Genomic DNA, 22,944 nt, shown 5'->3' with positions numbered 1-22,944 from the left:
CCACCTCGCTCACATTTGCCCCCCACCCAAGAACAAGCGAGGGACGCCACACAACCTCCCAGGGCATCGGCAAGTGTCCACTGCCTGCCTGACTCCTACACGGGGGAAGTATTTCACCAGGATGTCCAGTTCATCGGCTCACCTCATCCATCAGGCCAGATCAAGGTGTTCTTCTTGCATCTCTCTCTGCTGTAGATAAGACACAGACTTTGGGTTGGACTCCGCTGATGTGATTCTAGCAGTTCCTCCAGATTAGATCCAGATCCAGTAAAAAGTTCATTTCTTGACAATCACTTTATTTTCACTTTAGAGAGATTTGCAGAAAAATGAGCACAAAAAAAGGACTTGCTGCACTGAAAGAAAACCGCTTTTGGAGAAAGAAATAAGCTTTTATTTACTGGAAAATGAAAAAAGCTGTATTTATTGTAGTGTTTTATGTTGTATGTAGATAAAAGCATCACCACAAATTTTACAATGTTGCTAATCGTATTATCAGACTGCAGTCAAATTTAAATATGACCACTGCTTTGGCCTATCTGTAAACCGTTTTTAGTATTGACTTGTGGTGCTGGGCGTTTATATGGCATTTTTACAAGACATTCAAAAAATAGACAAGTAGTAAAAGGAAACCAATCAAAAACAGGAATCTTTCCCCCAAACGCAGCTGTACGGTTTTTGTTTTTGCCAAATGAATTGTTCTCAAATAACAGCCAATTCCCATTGCTGAATATAACTCAAATATAACTGTACACATTATTATTTACTGTACAGATCTTTTTTATTTGACTTAAAATATCCCACTTATTTAAGAGAAAATGCGTCTATAGCCGGAACTGCAGGTCTAGTTCAGCTGGTGGTGTTGCGTTGCTCTGACTCCAGGGTCCCTGTCCAAATATACAGAGTTTGAAGCACACACATGGCTGCCAGATCTCATCATGAGGTGGAGGCAGGGGTCATAGGTCAGGACCACTGAAAGGGTCGACATGGCCAGGACAAAGAGCACAGACATCCTCCGCTGCACTTTATACTTTTCCTAAACCTCCAACGTTCAGTCTTTTTAGTCATCTGTGTAGAAAAAACCTGCCCCATGTTTAAAAGGGCTCTCCAGATCATTAAAATCTTTATGGCATACCGTCCTAAGTCTCACATTCTTAGGTTTCTGGCTTGTCTTTAACTGAAATCTTGTGCTAAATGCTGCCTGTCTTGTAAATGTCCGGGCTTTAGTAACACATGCTTTCTGTTGGTCCACAGTTGGATCACTATAATGACATGATTAGTTCAGAGTGTTTGGAGAGTTTAGGCACTGACTCCACTAAAGTGTTTTCACAGGCTGAGGAGGGCTTAACATAATGAGACAGCTAATCAAGTCTGTATATCCAAATGTATGATGTACATATATCTGAGTTATGAGTGCGCTGCTTCAAACAACTGTGCATTATTGCATCGATGTTCATTTGTTTTATAATTGTCAGAACCACCGGAAAATCATAGAACACTGCATTTTTCAAGTGTAGTTAATATAGAAGTCAAGACGATTTGTAGTGAGGGGAGACATTTTTGTATTCAGTAAGTAGTTGGTTTTGAGATTAATCATAAAGTAGGTACTGGCTGGAGCTTTAATAGCAATGTAAGTAGCATTATTTTTACTCCATATTTTATGTCTAAATGTCTAAAATGGTAAAAGGTCACATTTTTATATAGCGCTTTACACCACAGAACCCGCTCACCCATTCACACACATCAATACATCAGTGTACTCTGGATGTGAAGTGGATGAATTGTCTTGCCCAAGGACACATCTGTGGGAGCTGGAATCACACCGTCAACCTGCGAGTCAGTGGATCTCACTGCTCAACCGATGACGTTTATGTCGAGAGCGGGATTTGAACCGCCAACCGTCAGATCAGCGGACACTCTTCCAACTGAGCTACTGTCGCCCCTCGTCATCTAAAACCGAAAAGCCACACACTGATGCTTAGTACAGTTAATAATTCAACACTTTATACTTCTTGGAACCATATCAGGTCTATCTCACACAAGTTTGTTATTGCGGTTATAATGGTAGAGAAATATATAATTTGATTGTGATTTGAGAGTGGTACAGTATCCCTATTGAATTAAAGGATACATGTAAAAATGTCCATGGCCCATTATCCCATTACTGTGGCAGAAGTGCGTAAAAAAAAGAGAAGTGTAAAACCTAATAACACTTATTCTCTCTAAGGGAAACACCTCACAAAACCTGTTCAGTGAACTGTACACAGTAGACATTACTTTCAAACCTAATGATTAATATGAAAGCTTCCTAAGGTCACAGCCAAAGGGAAACACTTAACAATAAATTACACTGGAGTTCTATGGCTCACATAAAACATCTCGGCATCACATGGACATCCCCGTCCTCATCTTCTTGCTTCGTGACTCAAGAACTTCAAACCTGTAATTTAAGAAATGTTTTGCCCAAGGAATGCAATAAATCCTGTGACAGCAAAGGGGAGCAGAAAGGAAAAGAAGAGAGGAGAAAAGCGCAAGTTTCCGCCTGCGCGTGTGAGTGCGAGGGTGGGGCGTCGCTGTTAACTGATACTGAGTCAAGCTGGGTGGTCTGCGGCCTACGCATGCACCATTTTTGTGTACAAATAAACCTCATCCCCCTTTTACGTAGAGCGTTTTAGCCCCTCCCACTGCCTGTTTCTCAGCATATCTGCTCTTCACATCTCGTGCAATTTAACACCAAACGCAATTACTGACACTGTCAATTTAAACTGACAAGCAACTAACTCAGAACTCAGATCAGAAACACAGGAATGACAAAAGAGAGGAGTTGTTAGGAAATGGTTTAGGATATCCGGAGTAAAGATGCAACCCCCTTCCAGAGATATATTGTGACTTTAATTAGATTACTATTTTGAGAGTATTACTAGTTCACTAGAATCCGCCTAAGGGCAGAACATCTCAAGCATTACAAGATGAAACTGATGCCTTTCATTGTTCACACGGTACAGTGTTACTTCACAAGATTTAAAGTTGCTGTTTTGATTGAAATATTAGAATAACCCCCAAAATAAATATGCACAGATATGCGATTGAAAACAGATGTGTATGTTGACATAATACATGACCAAAGTACAAATATAATGTATGAGGTCAGGCTTTATTAAAATGTAGACACAATGTACAAAGAGCCCATAGCAATGCCTTACATGCTCCCTTCTGACTGGTTAATTGTTTAGATTTCCATCAGCTGATCAGTTCCCACGATGACCTCGTTGGTCCTCTCGGCTGAAAAGTGATACATTTAATTAATGACAGAAAAAATATAGCCGTTTTCATAATTATAGAATATCAGCGCTACTACATGTTCCAAGTTGAAGGAAACTCCTCCACAAAAGAGTCGTCTTTAAGAATTGCACGGCGTTTTTTTATAATAAATGTTTGTTTGGACCACGCAAATGGCCTTTTCGCTGATATGTACAAAGGAAAGGATACAGAAATTAATAAAGATTTGAGCAAAACATCTAGAAAAGTTTGTCTGAAAAGTACATTATAGCAAAGGTTCCCAAACATTTGAAGGCGGGACCAGCAAATTCACTATGCAACCAAACCGGGACCACCAAAGCAAAATAAAATTGTTCACAGTAATAATAATAAAATATCATTTATCAATCAGCATCTCTCTTAAAATGCTTTATGGTTTTTATTTTGATTACTTTGAGCTTCACTATCACACAAATTCTGACCGCTCTGTGAACCACCCACTAAGACGCAGAACTGGAACTGAATCTGTGGCGCTCCCCGTGTATCGTTCTAAATCTCATCCCGCTACAGTTAACTCGGGCCTCTACACCCTCTATCACAGAGCACCGCTGCTGATCCAAAACAAGCGGTGGCATGGAGTAATGTTCCATCCACACAGACAGCTTTTAGTGTGAAGGAATCTGCAGCTACGGACCCGGACGACAAATTGAGCATGGGACAGAGGTGGAGAGACCAAACCTCTACTTTCCATTAGAAATAATATTTATAAAGCAGTATGTTTGGAGATGCTAAGTAATAATACATTTAATTCACAATAAGAATACTCCAAGAGGCAGTAACCATGATGCAATAGTCATAATTTTAGTGGGATTCTGTAATAGGCCTGTACTAGTAATTACAACAGTTGTACCACTAGTAGTTGAATAATGATTTGCTCCATTAGAGACAATATATTCTTTACATTAGGTATTTAATAAAGTGCTTAGTTGTGTGTGTACTTTCATGTCTGTGTAATCCCTTAGTTGTTCAGGTATGATCCATAGCAAAACAAAAATTCAATTCTGTCAACGGGACAAAAGATTTTAGAGTGAAGACATTTCACAGCTGCGGTTATGCAATATTTAACACTAAGAGACAAAACCAAGCTTTCAAGAAATGCATGACCTGAACAACTGCGTATTGACTTGTATAATGTCTACGGAGACGATTATTAAGATATCAGATCATGTTAAAAAGTCAACAGTGATGTAGCGTCTCTTTCCTGTCCATATGAGTCTTTATTACAAATACGTGCATGTGAATTAGGTCATACTGCCTGAGGAGATGTCTCATAGTAGTATCCACACCTGACACACTAGTGTGTGTGTGAAGGGGGGGTGAGGCCAACTGTCAGGGTGGTCTTTAGTTGCTGGTGGGCGTGTAATGCCTTTAGCAGCCTGTAGTCTGCTACAGTAGGTGACGAGAGACAATCAGGGTTTTATTCTAATACACTATTAATCATAAGAAGCCTGTGGATTTCTAGCCACATTCTCCTGTTCTCTACGGGTTTCTTTTGATACTATATATTATGTCTACATGTCTATATTAATAGATCTATGCATTTTATAGTTTACATAGTCATACATTTATCATAAAAGAGTCATGCCTCATCTTAAACACACTGGAATGAGAATATAGTGCCCTTGACTAATAGCCAATAGCTTTATCTGCTTTTCAGTTTTTGAATTGAAATAATGAACTAATTTGTTTAGTTTTTTCCTCAACTGCATACTTTAATTCCTACCAGAAATAATAACAGATTTCAAAACACATCTTCTGTAAAATATTACAATGTCTGTGTTAGGTTATTTATCCAGTCTGGATTGCCAAGATGAACATTTTATTTTATTTTTCATGTTTTTTCCAGCATAAAAAATGAAAGATAAAACAAATCTCTTTATCATTCATATCATTATCCGGTCATCTTGGCCCATTACCTACTACCTATGCCTCCAGTGTTAACAGCGGCTGCAACTGTTTCAGACATTTTTCGACCAGTTTAGCTCAACCTCACACTGTTGTTACTTAAAGCGCCCTGTTGTTCACTCAATTAGGCTGCTCAGTGTGGTGGCCGTGCTATACGTGTGCATGTGTGTCTGAATGTGGCTGCGGGCCGCTGCTGTTGAATTCCGGGTGGTCCTGTTCTGGCTCTGCTCTCTAACCTCTCCATCAATGTAACGCACACACAAACACACACACGCAGCTAGCTTTGGGGACAAGAGGATTAAAGATTTTTTTTTTTTTTAAGTCTTGGACAAATCTCTCTATCACACAGTCTTGAGAATTAAGAAACTTTCAGAGTTGACTCAAACGCTTGGCACATAAAGATACCACACACATTCACCATACACCTTTTGTAGCAAAGTCTAGCAGGGGAGGATAAAAGCGGTGACAAAATATGATTAATTATCTTAAGAGTAGATAAAGTTAATGGTAATTTAGGTTCTGGTAATGTAATGTAGTACTTATATAAACTATAAACCTCAAATTGCAATAGAAGAAAAAAAAAATAATAAAAAAAATTGTGTTACAGTCTTACACTCTGCATCAATCCGTTGTCCGTTTCCAACAAGACAGTATTTCAGGTCTGCTCCTCTCCCAATCACAGCATTACTGCAGATCACACTGCCTTGGATATTGCACCTGACAAAGAAAAAAACAATTACGTCACAAATAACTTATCATTGCATGTTTTTCTGTGCTTTTCTATAAGTATCAGACCAATTAATTTCCTGTGAGTCATGACCTTTTTGGGGTCCAGCCCACCATTCGGGAATCACTGCTCTTTAACACTTGCCAACTTCGGAAGTAAACTGGAACATTTAGCTACAAAATAAGCCCCTGCACCTGCCCAAATATCCTGGTACAAAATGGTGAGCTAAACGTCCATGTTAATTAGGATTAATATTTCACTGGAATAAGTCTGGTGGACATTTACTGGTTTGGTTAACAGCAAGTTCCAAATGTGCCGTTTGTGCTCTGGTTCCTTAGAGAGTTGGCAATGTTTACTGTTCACTCTGTTTTTGCTTTTTGGGTACACAACTCTGAGAACATTCACACTGGGAGCGACCCACTGACTGCTACACGGCCTTCCACTGTTAGCTGCACCAAAACCGGGGTTGACCAGACAGAGGGACAGATCCCCATTACAGATTCTCCCACCTGTTGGGAAAACTCAAACGCACTCAAGTCCGCTGACGTTAATGACAAGGTATTAGCATATATATTAAACAACAACAGAAAACTAGGCTATGTGTGTGTGTGCTCGAGTTTTGCTTTTGACATTTTTGGCTCGCACTCGCTGTACCACCTGAGTTGGCGCTGCTAACCCACCATGCATTCTTCCACGCAGCCAAACCATCACCATAAAATTCTTGGACTGGACACACAGAGCATCTTGTCTGACCCTCTAGAATGTGTCCGCTTAAGTGAATGTCTTGCCCATGTAGTGACGCACACTCACTTGGCCCGGCGCGCGCCCCACACATAGACTACGCTTGTATCCATTCTGTTCAGTGGGCATGGAGGGACAAGCCGGTGCTGCTGCGGCCTTGCGTGGAGGTGGAGGCGGTGGTAGTTGGTGACGGGAGATTACACGATTCAGAGTTTTGCAACATTACAGACAGCGCGGCATAGAGTGAGACCACCAAAGAAGCTTCATAGCTGAAACACCGCTAATTACTAACACTAGGACTCCTCCCTGCGACGACCCCCCCTAGAGCCTCTCTCACACACGTCAACCAACCCCCCGCCCCCCCCTCGCTGTAAGGCTGACCCCGACTATCCCCCTTCCCAAACATGCAGCGCTTTGTCAACAAGCTCTGGTCAGCTCCAAACAAAGAGCACCCAAATGTGAGGGGTTTCTGCGACATGGCCGGGGTCTGCTAATCCCCTCATACTAGCTCTTTCTTTCCCTCTTTCTCCTTCCTTCTTATGTTCTCAAAGAAAGAAAAGAAAGAATTGCGATTTCTTTTCGTGCGCGCCTTTCCTCCTTCTCTCGTTCTTTCATGGCTTTGTGTGGTGCACCTACATGGGCATCATGAGGGTCCCCGTGCAGACTGGCTGGGGTCCCTAAAAAGGCTTAGGAGACGGAGGGAGACGGACCGGACATAGGGATACGGCAATGAGGACTTGATGGAAAAAGCAAGAGATAAAAGGGAATGAGTTGGAGAATAGGAGCTAGAATTTCAACTTCTGAAGCAACTACAGCCTTGTATCCGTGATAATAAGATAAACTAATGTGACAACTAATACACTATGAAATAAAACAAAATTAAACCATTCAAAGGTTGATGTCTATGATTATAAGCCCACTTCCTCCCACAAGTTTCCCTATAAACTGTAAAATGAATTTCCAGGTTCTTGTTATGACAAAAGGCTTATTAAAAGGAGAGAATCATGGTGTTGCATCGTGGTAACTTATTATGCAAATACAATATTGAAATGCCCCCTGGAAGTAAATAGAACTATCAAAATTAGATTGATACAATAGAACTACACTGTTTTGACAAATTTCTTTTCATGATAACTTTTCAATAGCCTTTCAGTTGAATGAAAAGTAGATGCTGATGCTAAAGGACAGACAGAAGTACAACAGCATTTTGAATGGCATTGGTGCTTCCCAAATTCCAAAAGCAGCAGGGATTCTGGCACCAGTGAGTAAATTTGAGGTTAAATGAAATATATGGATGTTTTGGGATTCAGTTCACTAGCTTCGTGTTTGTTTGGAAGTGGTCTCTGGCTGGTTGCACCCCAATAGATGCATTGTTAACTCAGCGCTCCCCGTTTGACCCCATGAAGAAGGGAAAACAAAACCTGCTACACCTCCCATCAACACGCACACAATTGGTAATGGGACATGGAAGATGAGTTAAAATTTCTGTTCCTAAAATCAGAACATGACATATTTTTGAGTATTATCCTTACCCCTCTTCAATGGTCACATGATGCATGATGATGGAGTTGGCGATTTTGACCTTCTCTTTAATCGAAGTGTAGTTTCCAATGGTGGCCCTCTTGATAGACGTCTTATCTGCAATCTGGCACTTCTCTCCAATTATACTGTCTGAACCCATCTAAAAAGCACAAAATACATTAAAAGTTTAAATGTTTACAATAAAAACGCTCACATTTAGACCACTTATCTTAATTTCAGTAGACTTTTTTCTTAGATAATTTGTTACATTTAATGAAACAGATTACATACCTGACATCTTTCAGAAATGACAGCAGATGGATGGACTGCTGGCTCCTCAAACAGTTTTGGGGCCTAGTCAAGACAATGAGGATGAAAAAACGATTAAATTAATAAGTGAAGGGTTAAAATTTTTCCTTTAAGAAGAAAAGGGATGGGGATGGGTTCGAAAAGACACAGTTTAAATGCATTTAAACACCTTTTTCAAGCCCATATTGAATATAATTTCATCTGCATTTATGATAATTGAGTGATTTAAGGAGCAACTTTACAAATCCAATTAACATGGGTATGGTCATCTGACTTAAAATAGCTGGCACTTTCTGTATAACTGACCAGTCGGTTGGCCTCAATGTAGGCAGCCAGAGAGTTGACCCGGAAGCACAGGCCCTGGTCCATTATGTGAACGTAGCAGCGCAGCTTCCCCCCGTGGTACGCCTCGCTCATGTCCCCTCGGTGGTCATTCCAACAGGACCGCTCCTGGGCCAGCTGAAGCAGAGCCTCATCCCGGGATGAAATCAGAAGCTCTAGACAAAAGCACACCAGAATAATAGTTAATTACGTTTCAGTACTATAATATTTCCAAATATGGCTCACCGTGGATGGCTACGCTGTCAGTTTTATTTTGGCTTTGATCGTCCGTGTCATCTTTGATTTTAGAACTGTTGGTTGTTTTTGAAAATTGTTTGCGTACAAGATAAGGCACCAACTCCCCACGAATTGATGAGATAGATCTAAAAAATAAAAAAGAATAAATCACTTTTTTATTAGTAAAGCAACACCCAATATACAGTCGTACCTAAAAAGCTGGAGGGTAACACATCATTTATACTATTTGGTAGATAGTATAACTCACTGTTGCCATGACACAACATAATTGAAACAACCTAATAGAAATGAGACTATGCATCTACTTTCCATTTACTAACTGGGCACAAGTAGATAAAGCTGAGCAATGTCTTGTCTCCCTGTGTATTTCTTTGACTTAAGTTCTTTTCCTCCGCACTGAACTCGCACCCCTTCTTTCTAACTCTTTTAAAGGGAGATTAGAATTTCCATCTGAATGGAAAAACAAAAACAAGAGTTACTCTGTCTATTTCTATCAAAGAGTGAGACACTGAACAAGAGAGAGAAAAGGAGAGGGGGCCAAGAAAGAGAATGCAACAAGAGTCTCAAAAATTCCCAATAATGTGAAGGAGATGTGATACGTGTGATGATATGACATAATGTGCTTAATCCAACGCACAAAATCCCAATATTGAATTTAATACAACAGGGAATGAAGAGTTCAGGGAAACATTAAGAATCCCTTTTAATGCTAAAATACGACATTTGAAGTTTCCACCCAACTTTAATATTTTTAGTATTTATTAGTATTAACCAAACTGCAATAACAGTTCCAACTAATAACGCTAATGCTTGTATGTTTTTTTAAAGGGAATTACTGACCTGTAACTCACACACATATGAAACACTCACCTGCTACATAACATCCCAGGTATCACAGCTCACAGTTAACTTTACACATTTTATTCTATTGTGTTTTTACATGCTGCACAAATCAAATACTCCACCAATACCCGAAGAGCATTGTTGCTGTATAACATCTACAGCAGGTAGTCTGTGACATGGCTTCACTTTGAGGTTAAAGGCCTAACTGCCTACCTCAGTGGCACATAGTAAAACAAATTAACACCTCGCTGGAATATCCTGCTAATAGGACCTTTACATACTGTGCGCAATGGTAAAGTAGCAAACCTGAGTTAATGTATGAGAGACTCGGAGGTGTATGGTCTTACAGTAGATCAGAAGACTGGTAGCGGTCGACTGGCTGAGCTGATGCGTTTTCCAAATGTTAAAATACTCATTATTGGTTCAAACAAGTGAAGAGAAGAATCATCTGTCTTGTGGATGTAATGAGAAGGAAGTTATCATTTATGAGAGGCTGACCACACTCAAGACGGGCCTCTACTTTGACAATGTTTAATTCCTGGCTCCAAACGGTTCTGTTTATCTGTGCATATGACTGAAAGGTTTTTATTCTGCACTCTTCTCTTTTAATGCTAATTTTATGATGATTATTTATGTTTTGATTTGTTTGTATTGTGATTTTAATGTCTTTCTTATTCTGTAAAGCGCTTTGAATTACTTTGTGTACATATTGTGCTATACAAATAAACTTCCCTTGCCTAAAGAAAATATATATAATTAATGCAATATTAAACACTTACTTGTTTTCTGTAAGAAAGTCCACCACAGCCTTTTTGAGACAGTAGAGGTGAGCGTCTTCAAGTCCGGTTTTGATGTGCATCCGAGGGTGTCTGAAGGAAAAATGAAATGAAAATGAAATGAAATTGACAATCTGTTTAATCTGAAACTAGATACATATTGTTGTGCTCCACTGTTGTTGTATACAGTTCATAGATGCTCTTCATGAGAAACCACTTAGCTTGTACTTGGGGGGCTATTTTCTAGAACGTCTTTAATGCATACCATTTTTATTTTGTTATTTTTTTGTTTGCCTCTCATTTACCAACTCTCCTTTTTAATCTTCTCTGTGCATGAACGCTTGATGGAAACCAGATGACATCCAAGTCTTAAACTAGTGACATCTGTCTATTGTCCTGCCTCAGCCACCGTAGATGTCGCCCCACAGAGCCCCCGTTATGAGCAAGCTGCCGGCGAGACAGGTTTATGTTGACTCGGGGTCTGCGTACACATAGATAGACAATAAGTCACGGTGGCGCTGAGTTTGAACATGTGACATTTATGAAGCGAGAGCCAATGAAAGCCATTTCGACCTCCAGGTTTCCATAAACAAATCAGGCCTCACCTCTCCGACCTGCCCTCCTCTTCCTCTGCCCTCCCAATCATTACATAATAAAAGCAGCAGGGTGCACTCCATCAGAACACTGCCTTAACATGCCGTAGCCCATTTGCTGCTAATCACATACACCATCCATTAGTGTTCAATAGTTTGGGCATGTTGTACCAGTTTAGCAAGGTGATTTAAAATGTCTGCCTTTCATTACTGGAGTAAAAATGCTATGCTGACGAAAAACAAAAGCATATGATGGTCACAGTCCACAATGAACTTTAAAAATTGATTCAGCAAATGTAACAGCATTAATAACCTCGGCCCTGTTAGCAATTATAGATGGGTGTATGGTTAGATGTAGAAAAGGACTGAATAAAAATGAAAAAAACGACAAAATAATAATAATTCTATTTATTTATTTATCTTTATTTATACACGGAGAGCCCAATGAGAGTACCAGTCTCTCCTTTTCATGGGTGCCCTGTTTAAAATACAGAAAAAAACCCCAAAAAACTAAACACAACTCCTTTTAAAACATTAAAAACAGATGCAGGTGTGATTATAAAAGTTTAACACCTGATTATTAAAGTGCAATAGTGGCACCATTGTATCCAGTTTTGCATGTCCTTGAAATATATTCCATTTTTGGAAAGAAAAATAACCAAAAGCCTTTTTTCCCCCATTTCAGTTCTGAGAAGAGAAGAAGAGAAGAAGAATATATTTTTCAAATTTGTGGGCCATTTCATAATCAGTTTACATTTTTGTGATATCCGAGAATCAACCAATACATTTTCCGTGCATTTTATCCTATTTTAGACAAACTGAAAAACATATTGCCCGATTATAATTTGAGACAATCCCAATATCACCTCATTAATTTTAGACATCCAGCCTCAAGATAAATTAAGAGCAGTATTATAGGTTCGCCAGCAGCAATTAGAAAGAAAGCAGCAAATGTCCATATTCCTCAAATGTTAAAAACATGTACAAATACAAAATCATCCACAATTTTTTCCATTCCCACCCATAAATCCCCATTCATCATCATCAGTGCGTAGTCAGTCTTCACCAATAATATATACATGCCCAAAGTGACACAGAAGGATTGCTCAGTCACACGTATTTTACAACCAGCTGTTGAAAGCCATACATCAAATCTGTGAAGTGTGTGTGTTCATCATAGTAAACTTATTGTATTCAAAAGCATAAAAACACATGTGAATTCACTGTGGACACTCTGCAGGTGACTCGTGAATGTACTTATTCTTACACCATTTCCCATGTGTGCAAGTCGATTAGGGGGAATACTCTGCATACGACGTCATTGTGTGTCACCGATTAAACGGACATATTATGCAAAATCGCCCTTCAACCATGTTACAACTGGTGGTGAAATTCTACTAAATTTTACAGGGGATACTTCTTACTTTCACGTCACTACATTTGAGAGCAGGTATCTGTACTTTTGAGCTGGACTGAAAAGTAAAAATGTACATTTCATATGATTTTAAGGGTTATTTTTTCCATTTATGTGGTAACGTCCGGACTAAAGTTTTCAGAGCTTTGAGCAAACAAAAATAAAAACACAAAAATCATAAGAAAAACTACATTTAACCCTTGAATAAATTAACAACACTTATGTATCTGTACTTTTACTTAACAAAACTGAGTACTTCATCGACTACTGGCTATAACAGTGTTCATTATCTAGCTTAGAGTTCTATTTTGATTGATTCATGCATGTTTGAATAATAATGTACTGTCCTGCATTCAAGGCTTAAGTGCTCAGAACATTTTTCACCCACACCCCTTGTACTTGCAATTAAAAAAGAAACAAAACAAAACTAACTCCAGGTAATTTGCGTAAGGTTAAAAATATCACACAGCCATTCTTCAACAATAAAATCTGCTGCGTGCTACAGTGAAATGCAGAATACTAAGAGGGAGCCACTTAGTTCCAAAGTTTTGAACAGAACGTCAGTGAGTTTGTTTCATTATTAAGCCGTTCTACAAAATATTGCACTTTAAAATAAACAATATGCAAAATGATGGTCTACGTATATGTTAAACTTTAATACGAACTACCCAAAAACCATAATATGTCTTCTTAAATATATAGTTTTAATGAATGTTGTTGGCAAGAGTCAGGGGTTTCCAAATTAGATTATGCTTAAAGTGAATATAAAACTGCAAAAACTAATATTAATACAAAAAAATTACAAAAAGGTTGGATAGACGGCAATAGTGAAATGAAAGAGCATGGCTGTATTTAATAAAACTACAGTAGTAGAGACCAAATGCCATCATAAAACTAGCATCTCACCAATATACATTTCTGTGTTGTTTGTTTTGTTCCATTAATTACAGGTCAGGCAAATTTACAAGCGCACTTATTTCCAAAACAAGACTACGCATCTTTTATTTCTTCCTTCCCGTCACTCTGACAGCTGCAGAGTTTAGCGTAAAGGAGACAATAGTTTAGAGGCTCTGCAGACAGTGAATCATCAGTCAGATTAATAGCTGAAAACAATCTTTAGTAAAGCCTTATTCCGTTTCATCTAAACCCCCGAGGCAGAACATGATTTGAAACTGCAGAGGGACTGTTAATATCCTCATTAGCAGGTTTTTGCCTTAGAGCTAAGAGCACTGAGAAGCTTATTTAACAAATCCTGTCAATGTTTGTTTTATGGTTGAGGATTTAAACAGAAGTAAATTGTATTATTTCGTGGTATATGTTCATGTATCTCTTAAGACTGCAGTAACTTTGTGTGAGTGTAGATATTTCCCATCACAAGTTTAAGCTTAGATTGAAAACAAATTTTGAAGAAGGGTGATTAAAAGGGACATTTCAAACACAAATACAGTGTAGTGTGATTACATGAACGCTGGTCCTTTAATTTTGACCATTAAACTGCTGAACATTAAACTAATGACTTTTGTTTTCCCTTTGCACTAGGTTATACGCTAAATAAAAGGTTACGGCAATACCTCTCCAAGTCTGTGTTCAAAGACAGGTTTCACACTGTCAAGGAAGGGCATGTTGAGGTGAGCCAAAAATGTGTGCAAGATGAATGGAGCCAGTGCAAAATAACAACAATTCGGAAATATTAATAATCAGAGGTATTTTCTGTGTGTGTGTGTGTGTGTGTGTGCAATATATATGTACTTTTTTATTTAAATGTGAAAACTATTTTTTTTAATCATAACTGAAATCACAATATTTTAAGCAAGCGAAAAAGTTCAAAATACGTTGTTATGAATCCATTAACGTAAAAAGCTCCAACCAGCAGACATTGATAATAATGCAAATAATCATTTTATTTTAATTTATTTTGTACTTTATGTGATCGTTTGGGGTTATAATCACACATAATTGCTACATTGTATTAACGGTATAGTCTTCATTCATAAAAATTTTAAAAAAGTACCAGATTTAGGGTCTCAGTTCAACCTATAATGAATATGTTGAAGTAGTAAAATACAAAACTGTACATCATGATCACATTTGAACCAATAACCGTGCATGCATGTGTTGTGCATGTGCAGTGATCCACTTGATGGCTAAAACAGTCGGATCTTGTAAAATGACCTACTGCTGGGTTTAAGAAATTCATGAAACTCTGGAATCTGATTACAACCTTGGGCGATAAATAGTGTTTGAGTCATATGTTTGCGTTTCATCTGCGTGTGTATATAAATGAATCGGGATGATTTATAGGATATGAATCTTTCAAAGTGAGCCAGACATGTTTTGCTGTGGGCTCTTCTGTGTATCCATAACAGAGTGACAATATGTGACTGTTTTTTCTCCATCACTATCCACCTCCAGGTCATGTTCAAAGCCTCTCGGAGTGTTTGTAAGCATTTGCATGTAAGTGTGTGCGTATTTGGAGGAAAACCTGCATGCAGCTGCTCAGCCCCCCTCCTCTTATTGGCCAAAATTTACAGTGGCTTTGGCTCCATGAAGTATTTACGAGCTTCCAAAACACCCGCTCGCACATACGCAAGCATTTCAGAGAGAGAACCCACCTAGAGGAGAATTCCTATGACTAGAATCCCACACACAAACTGTATAAAACATCTCAAATGATAGCTTCCATTACACGCTGGCCATGATATTGGGAATAATATTTATACAGGAGCCATATCATTTCATTTTATATAGTGACATAGTTATGGCAAATTATCCAAGAGTAACAGTTGGTTTATCTGGATTTGCAGAAGCCTGGAAAAATGTTTACTTTAAAATTTAAGGAGTATTAGACTAGACTAGACTAACACTTTCCTTTTAGTTTTAGGTTTTATATGAATCATCTCCCAAATGAGTGTCAGACTAACCATATACAAAAATGAAAATAAAAAAAATTATATATTGTATAAGCACAATCTATATAAACTGACAGCATTTGTACACAATTGATTTATTATAATCCTGCAGTCACAATGTGGACATACTAAACCTTAAAGTGTGTGTGGTTAATTGTCATATTGTTGTGTCATTTTGTCTATGCCGCTTTATTGTGCAGTACACTTTGCTAATCTGCTTATGCTGCTTTTACTAATGTTTACTAACTTACCCATGTCTTTGTGGCTTTCAGTATTTTGTGATTTGTTTTGGAGCTGGCCGTCTTGGCACCAACCTGCCATGGGACTACTGCTGGAAATTAGTCTCTATGTCTAATTCTGTTATATTTACATAGGTTAATTATAATTAATATGCACAGTCCCATTTATTAAACAAATAAAACAAATAAAAGATGCATTTATTTTTCACATCCACCCAACCAGACTTACTTTCTCATTATAGATTTCCTGATCGACAGTCCATCTTCCAGATCTGCCTCGTTGGCCATGAAGAGCAGCCTCTTGCCTGAATGATCCACGCCGACAAAGTCCCTCTGCTCAGCTGAAAAATATCATTTCATAATTAAACCATACACTTGCACCACGCACCAAACCTCCATAAAACTTTACAATCATTACCTGTTTTCTTCTTGCCCTTCTGCCCCGGGACCGTCTCTGTGAACTCGTGCGTCTTGCTCATTAACATGGCCATGGTGGCATTGTGGGCACGGAACAGGTCGACCACTTCATGTAGAGCCACATCAGTTATAAGGTCACAACTCAAAACCAAAATGTCCGTCTGGGGAAAAAAAAAAATACACCTTAATTGTATTCTATTGATTTTGACAACCAAACCTCTCAGTTACACAAATATGCGGTAACAATGCTTTAAATAAACCACAGTTTTTTAAAAGTTGCAGAACGAGAGGAGTAATTGTTCTTGGTCAGGGGTGTAGTATTACTTGTACATAGGCCAAACCAAAGCACCAGCATACACACTTGTAGGCTCTGTGTTACACTTGCCTAAACAGAGTTGACAGTAGGCAGTAAATCCTGTCTTCCTCTCCTGTTTAAGGTATGCAGGACTGCTGGAGTGTCATTGAGCAGAATTTTCTTTCAGAGTAATCACAACATACAAGTATAATGTAGAAACATGATAGGTGTGAGCTGACCAATGGCCATATTTGGTTTCTGTGCTCAGTTCAATTTAAGTGTGACTTAATGTGGAAAAGAATATGCTGAAAAACATATCACACCAACTTTTATAATGTACGTTAGCCAAAAATATTGTTGTAATGCATTTGTTCTGTTAGGCTGCTGACAAGGTAAAATAAAACGCAGATAATGGTAATAGTAGATTTTCAGATAAAGGCAGCAAGTAAGGAAAAACTATTGATTTGTGACATTAACATACACCTATTTTTCATTTTTAGTGGAAGTCTACAATGTTTCTTAAGGCAATGCAGAGGGAAAAAGTTTACCAATAAGGACAATGATAAGGTGAGCGCTGTCTTTAGTCTAAATGGCCGTCACTGATGCTTCATTTCAGCATGTATCTGTGTTTACACTTATGTGTCTGTGTGCGGTATCCATCTGTCTGTGTAGAGATCTGAGCTGTCAGCGTGGAGACTAATCCCACCATTAGTGCCAGATGCCCAAACGCTGAAGTGAACACTGACTTTAAAGAACAAACTGTGGCATCCTTCAGGCCTGAAATGATAGACCGCAGCTATTAATGTTAAAGAAAAGATTTTATAAGGGTCAAAGTTCACACAGTTGACCTATAGCGCCAATTCGGGATCATAACCTGGCCTGAATCTGGCGACAGGAAACAGCCGCAGCCGCAGATTGGATGTATGTGTCTGCAGCAGATCTACCAACACTGAGCCTCTGGGACCTTTCAACTCTTCCCTATCACACACTGAGAAGCACATATGCATGTTCCCACACAGGCGGAGGCGACAGCAGAGTGGAGTCAGCTGGAGAGCCACAGACACTTTGGCCTTTCAACAGCCACCATCCCTGGACAGGTCAGGACCACACACGCACAAACAATCCCACAAGCACTCCACCATGGGCCAGCTACGCCAACGGCCATTTTAAGCTTTGAGCTAAATTATTGTTGTAAATCTATTTGAGGAACCTGGTGTACAATTTTGAATTTATGTGGAATTAAAAGATACAAAATGCAATGATATCATTGCTTAGAGTGTTTAGGCTCTGGTCAATAGGGCAAGCTGTTAATTTTTAGATTTTGCTTGAGGCAGCTCACTAGACCAAGCACTAACCTGGGTGTCAGAACCCAACTTTGGGTTCCCAAAGAATCTCAGGGGGTCTGTAAGGGTTCTTAGAGAAGAGGTTGAAATGTGATTATGTGAATTTGAGAGATACAAATTTGCTATAAATTTATAAAAACAGAGAAAACTGCATATTTCTAGATTTTAAACTCTGACCATACCATTTTACTTTGACAGAACATGATATGAAATCAAAATAGTATAAACGCTCAGGTGTGCACTTTTCATGTTCTCTCTCAATTTCTAGCCCCCGCGTAAATATCTTATAACTAAATATTGTACTGTGCCTATTGTACCAGGCCCAGCTGCGTTTGACTTGCAACTCAGCATAAATCAAAACCAACTCTTAAGCTGGACTTGAACATGTTTTTCTTTAAGAAAAAATATTGAGACTGCATACACACGTGCTGCCAGGTGATTAAGCCCAATGATAATAAAAGTAGTAGGTTTAGGCGTACAAAGAAGCATTTACACTGGCTTTATTCATTGGTGAGGATTACAGCGCAACAATGAGAAATATCCCTCCATTCTTGAGTCTGTTTAAGGAGAGGGGAAAATAAAATATGTCACTCATAATCTCTCTTTTCAGTAATGAAGAAAGATGACCTCCTTTGCTTAGCTGGAGTGTACACCGATTCCTGTAAGCATTTTGTTTGAGAGGTTACACCAAATCCCTTGGTGGGAGTGGGTTTATGTAAGGAGATGAGTGAGCGAGTATGTCTATACTGTACTCATGCATCAGGTTGACAGTTTGAGTGATTTCTGCGCTGGGATTTGGCAGGCCATGGTTACGGTGCTTCACTCGTCACCCTCCAGTGTGTCAAAGAGTGTAACTCAATGCCTCTAATCTAACAGGCTGCTCAAAGGATTAGGAACTGGCCTATTCTCAATGGAAGCATGCTGGAGCTAGTCCGGCCGAAGAGTGTACGTGTGTGGGGTTACGCTACGCAACTATTCAACAAAGACAATAATAAGAATGTGAAGAGACCCATTCAAATGGCACAGAGAAAATATTTAACTCACCTGTCACAACAAAATGTGGCATTTTAAGCTTCTGATGAATCCTTTTTAAAATGAAAAAGGAGCTGAACTCAGAAGATTGTGATGAGCATTAAGTGTTGTATAAAAACATGTGGCTGGGTGTACAGTTTTGTCAAGAACATTTTACTCCCTGGTTTATCATCCAGCTTTTTTTATAGCATCAACATAAACAATTTTTGTGGAAAAGATGCGAGCAAAAGGTCTCAAATATAGGTCAGCCAAGAATCATCAATATTTAACAGTATACACTAGATCTTGTAGAATGCAGAATTGATAAACTTTTCACAACAACCACGGTCTGTCAAATGTGTGGTATATACAGAGGGACAAAATAACCTCACATGTTCAAACACAAATGTTGCACAGATGTACACTGAATATGGATGAAAATAAATGGTGCACTGGGTAAACTGGCAGCACAGGGAGTTTGAGTTTTAACCATGACCTCATATGTTTATAGAGAATGGGATGAAGGGAGGCATGGAGGGATCTGTGAGCATGAGACAGAGACGTTCTGGAAATTGGTACCAGGGTCATGGATAGCATGTCAGCATGGGGGCCATGCATGTCTGTGTGTATTTAAAAAAAGGTGAAATGAGGCACTTCGACAGCCCTGGTTGTCCAGAGAAGGGAACAGCACGCCTCAGTGGTCATCAAGCATTACACAAAATGGACACAATGACCCCTTTTAAATCATCAGTTTTCATTAGTTACTTGGTTTTGACTTTTGCCAAACTGTTTATTTCAGCACTGATTGCAACATGGTTATTTCATGTACCATTTATCACCAAACAAACCCCTTTGACCGAGTAATGTGTACTATTGATTCATTCATACCTTTATTTTCTGTTGGATGTGCCTAAGAGTGTCTGCAGTGCCCATGTCTCCATCTTCCTGGATGCAAACCACATCAAGTTTCATTCTGACCTCCTTTATTTTAGGGTCTGTGCTCATCATCTTCTGGACTTCTTTGGTGGTTATGACTATTACCTCTGAAAACATAAAATAAATAGTTACAAACATGCTTTTTGTAATTTATCTAAATACAGCCAGATCTACTGCCATTTATAAACTTAATAAGTTAACAGTATAACAAGACGTCTTTGTGCTTCTAAAACATTGCAGGGTCCATCTGGTTTAATGAGTTTTATCTACATAAAATGAGTTCTACTGGGCATTTGTGTGCTATGGCTCTGTCAGCCTAGTAAAACCAAATTGCAGGGCTTTGGCTAGTTGGCAGCACACTGTAAAAATTTGGCCACACAGGGTGATTATGTATAGCAAGGTAGTTTTATTTAGGGTAGTTGGGACCTACAGGCTCTCATAATAACAGCCCTGTTTACTAGCAGAAATAGCACACAGCAACAAATCCCTTTATATGACCACAGATCCTGGACCTTGGGCTCGCTGCACCAAAAAAGGCAGAAATGTGGGTGGTAAATCTAGACAGGAAATGCACACCTGACACTGTCTTACGATGTGATGACGAGCTGGTTAAAGTGAGATTTGTAACAGACATTTTATGAATGGATTCATTTTTGGGCCAATAATAGTACGTATAAAGTTAAGAGATTAAACATGGTCTGTAATAACATAATTCATTCATAAACATGGGTTAGTGAGTGTTGTTGCAAGATTTATGAAGGGCTGACATTATTACGAAAGTGGAAGGGCAGATGAAAATATATGCAACACAAAGTTACATAATGTATTATGTATGTTTTAACTTCAACACAGTTTACTGCGTTAAATATATAACAATATAAATATAATATAAAAGAAAAAAAGAAAAATATCAAATGGTCACATTTTAGCAGTATTTTAGTGTGTTGTAAAATCATGTTTTTTTTCTCACAATAATCAATTATTCACATCTATTGAGAGCATAAGTAAACAACAGTGAATGAATACAATGTAATTTTTTTTCATTCCCATTGTCAAACAGTAAGTGATGAGCTTCATCATAATATCAAAAAATTCTGAATGATGAAGTTAATGTAAAATGATCAGATAGATAAAACACTTTTACACATTTAAGGTGGCCTTCTAGTCTAGATCAAATTTAAATTACTTAATTTTGCTTCTAATTGTCATGATTATTAATCTAATTTGGTTCATTAGGTCTTGTGATATATGCACTTTATAAGACATGTCACATTGAAAAGTCACATTATTGTTATTCGTCATTGTTGTTCTTTAGTACTTTACATTATGCTATGTAACCTGAATAATCACAATTCCCAATTAACCAACTAAACTTGACATCTCTACTTTACATTTTATTATATGAAAAGTGAGCACTTCTAGAAGTACATCTGACAGCAATTTTCACAATGAAAAAAAGATAATGTAATACCTTCAAAACCCACTCTTTCCAGTAGATTGAGAGGGTACCAGATAACTGGCTTGTTGCCAACAGGTAACATAGGCTTGGGGGTGTTGTAAGTCAAGTCTGTCATACGAGAGCCCCCTCCAGCTGCCATCAGCACTGCCTGCAGCTCCATAATGTCTTCTGAAACACAAAAGACAAAACTGGATTCACTAAATAGCCTATGTTTTATTTCACTGTCTTAAAGAATAGTAGCAAGTGAATGCATTTTATCTATAGCTGAATGAGAATAAATTCCAGAAAGACTTAATGGCAAATCATTATATATTTTAGTGAGTAAAGTCCTTACAGCCGAGCCGCAGTTCTAAAGACACATGGTTGATGCAAACAACACACTTGGTTACACAATACTAGTTAGATCATCATAGGTGCATACCTGTCAGGCTCTACACGATCCCAGGAAACAGACTGTCAGTGGAAATGACAGCGACTGTATCGCATGGATGAAACTAGTTGCTGCTGTCACTGTTGTTAGCACTTTGCTAACATTTGTCAGAGCTATCGCACACCGCTTTGCTGCACTGATCCAATATAAGCATATAGATCGATATGTGAGGAAATTAAATTCCGATTCCAGAAATCATAGCTAAAAAACAGAAAGTCTACTCTTAAATGCTTGACATAAATCCGGCAAGTTTAACTAGCATGTATCGTATGATGACACCTGAGTGCTTTCATGAAATCGGTCCGTCAGGAAACTACGCCCTGTAATATGAAGTTCCGCAAGGGAAATTAGCAAAAGAGGGTCGGATAAAAGGTAAGATAGCTAACTCGCATCGCGTTTTGATTTAATGAAATTAATCTAGTTTTACTTGTATTTATAATGCATCTGCAAAAAGCAACTAGTATGTTATAACCACAAACAAAGTGTAATGAACCTGAACTCTAAATTCTTGTGGTCTAACGTTGTTAATATTAATTTGTACAATAATCAATTACACAATAAATGTGACGTGTTCTCAATAGTAAAAGAATGAGTTTGGTTTAGTGATGCCTTTATAAAATTGCCTGCAACATGGTGTGCAGCAGAGTGCTCCTCCATAACATCTTACAATTACATAGAGCATTTGTATCTTGAGCTTAAAGAACATTTTATATTGAAGTGAACAGCTCTAAAATACAAAAATAGAGCCCCACTGCGCACTTACCACACACACACACACACACACACACACACCCCCCCACACACACACACACACACCCACACACACACCCCCACCCCCACACACACCCCACACACGCACACACACACACGCGAAACGTGGTGTGAACAGATTAGCAGCCACCCAGCTTCTCTTCCATTCTTCAGGCTTGAAAACTCCCAATTCACAGAGCTGAGACGTAACAGCAAATTGAGCTTGGGGAATGTGGCTTTGGTTTTGTTTGCTCTGGCCAGGAGATGAGCTTGACTGCTCGTTGCTGCTCACTGGAAACCAGAGGGAGGAAGCACAGTGCAGTAGAGAAATAGACAAACAAGCCTTTATTTAAGAGCGAAGATAAAAATCATCCTGCTAAAATGAGGGTTATGATTACTTTTACTTTGTTAACAGAGCTGTTTTTATGGGCT

General features: G+C 38.6%; 1 protein-coding gene across 2 annotated transcripts; it reads right to left on the bottom strand.

The window, feature by feature from the left end:
• Positions 1-3,132: 3,132 nt before the first annotated feature.
• eif2b3 (eukaryotic translation initiation factor 2B, subunit 3 gamma) lies at positions 3,133-22,061 on the bottom strand. 2 transcript variants are annotated; one of them, XM_033982601.2, is made up of 12 exons: positions 21,754-22,061; positions 21,345-21,500; positions 19,826-19,980; positions 16,290-16,449; positions 16,101-16,212; positions 10,720-10,809; positions 9,086-9,222; positions 8,825-9,015; positions 8,501-8,563; positions 8,221-8,369; positions 5,834-5,937; positions 3,133-3,279 (listed from the first exon to the last, which is right to left on the bottom strand). In XM_033982601.2, exons 2-12 carry the CDS (start codon positions 21,490-21,492, stop codon positions 3,227-3,229), a joined length of 1,362 nt encoding a protein of 453 aa, XP_033838492.1. In that variant the 5' UTR covers positions 21,493-21,500; positions 21,754-22,061; the 3' UTR covers positions 3,133-3,226. The 2 variants fall into 2 exon arrangements, with proteins under 2 accessions (XP_033838492.1, XP_033838493.1); XM_033982602.2 differs by having other exon boundaries at positions 21,345-21,497.
• Positions 22,062-22,944: the final 883 nt, after the last annotated feature.

Source organism: Periophthalmus magnuspinnatus, chromosome 17, assembly GCF_009829125.3.
Source record: "Periophthalmus magnuspinnatus isolate fPerMag1 chromosome 17, fPerMag1.2.pri, whole genome shotgun sequence".
Taxonomy (NCBI): domain Eukaryota; kingdom Metazoa; phylum Chordata; class Actinopteri; order Gobiiformes; family Gobiidae; genus Periophthalmus; species Periophthalmus magnuspinnatus.
Note: the sequence above shows the minus strand (reverse complement) of the source record. Positions and strands in the feature narration are given on the sequence as shown.

Excerpts from the sequence above, each read along its gene's own strand:
- eif2b3 (XM_033982601.2), bottom strand. The coding sequence starts at position 21,492 with ATGGAGCTGCAGGCAGTGCTGATGGCAGCTGGAGGGGGCTCTCGTATG. Across the intron at positions 16,213-16,289 it reads GAAGGGCAAGAAGAAAACAG|CTGAGCAGAGGGACTTTGTC; the intron begins GTAATGATTGTA and ends GATATTTTTCAG. Across the intron at positions 8,370-8,500 it reads TCATTTCTGAAAGATGTCAG|ATGGGTTCAGACAGTATAAT; the intron begins GTATGTAATCTG and ends TGTGCTTTTTAG.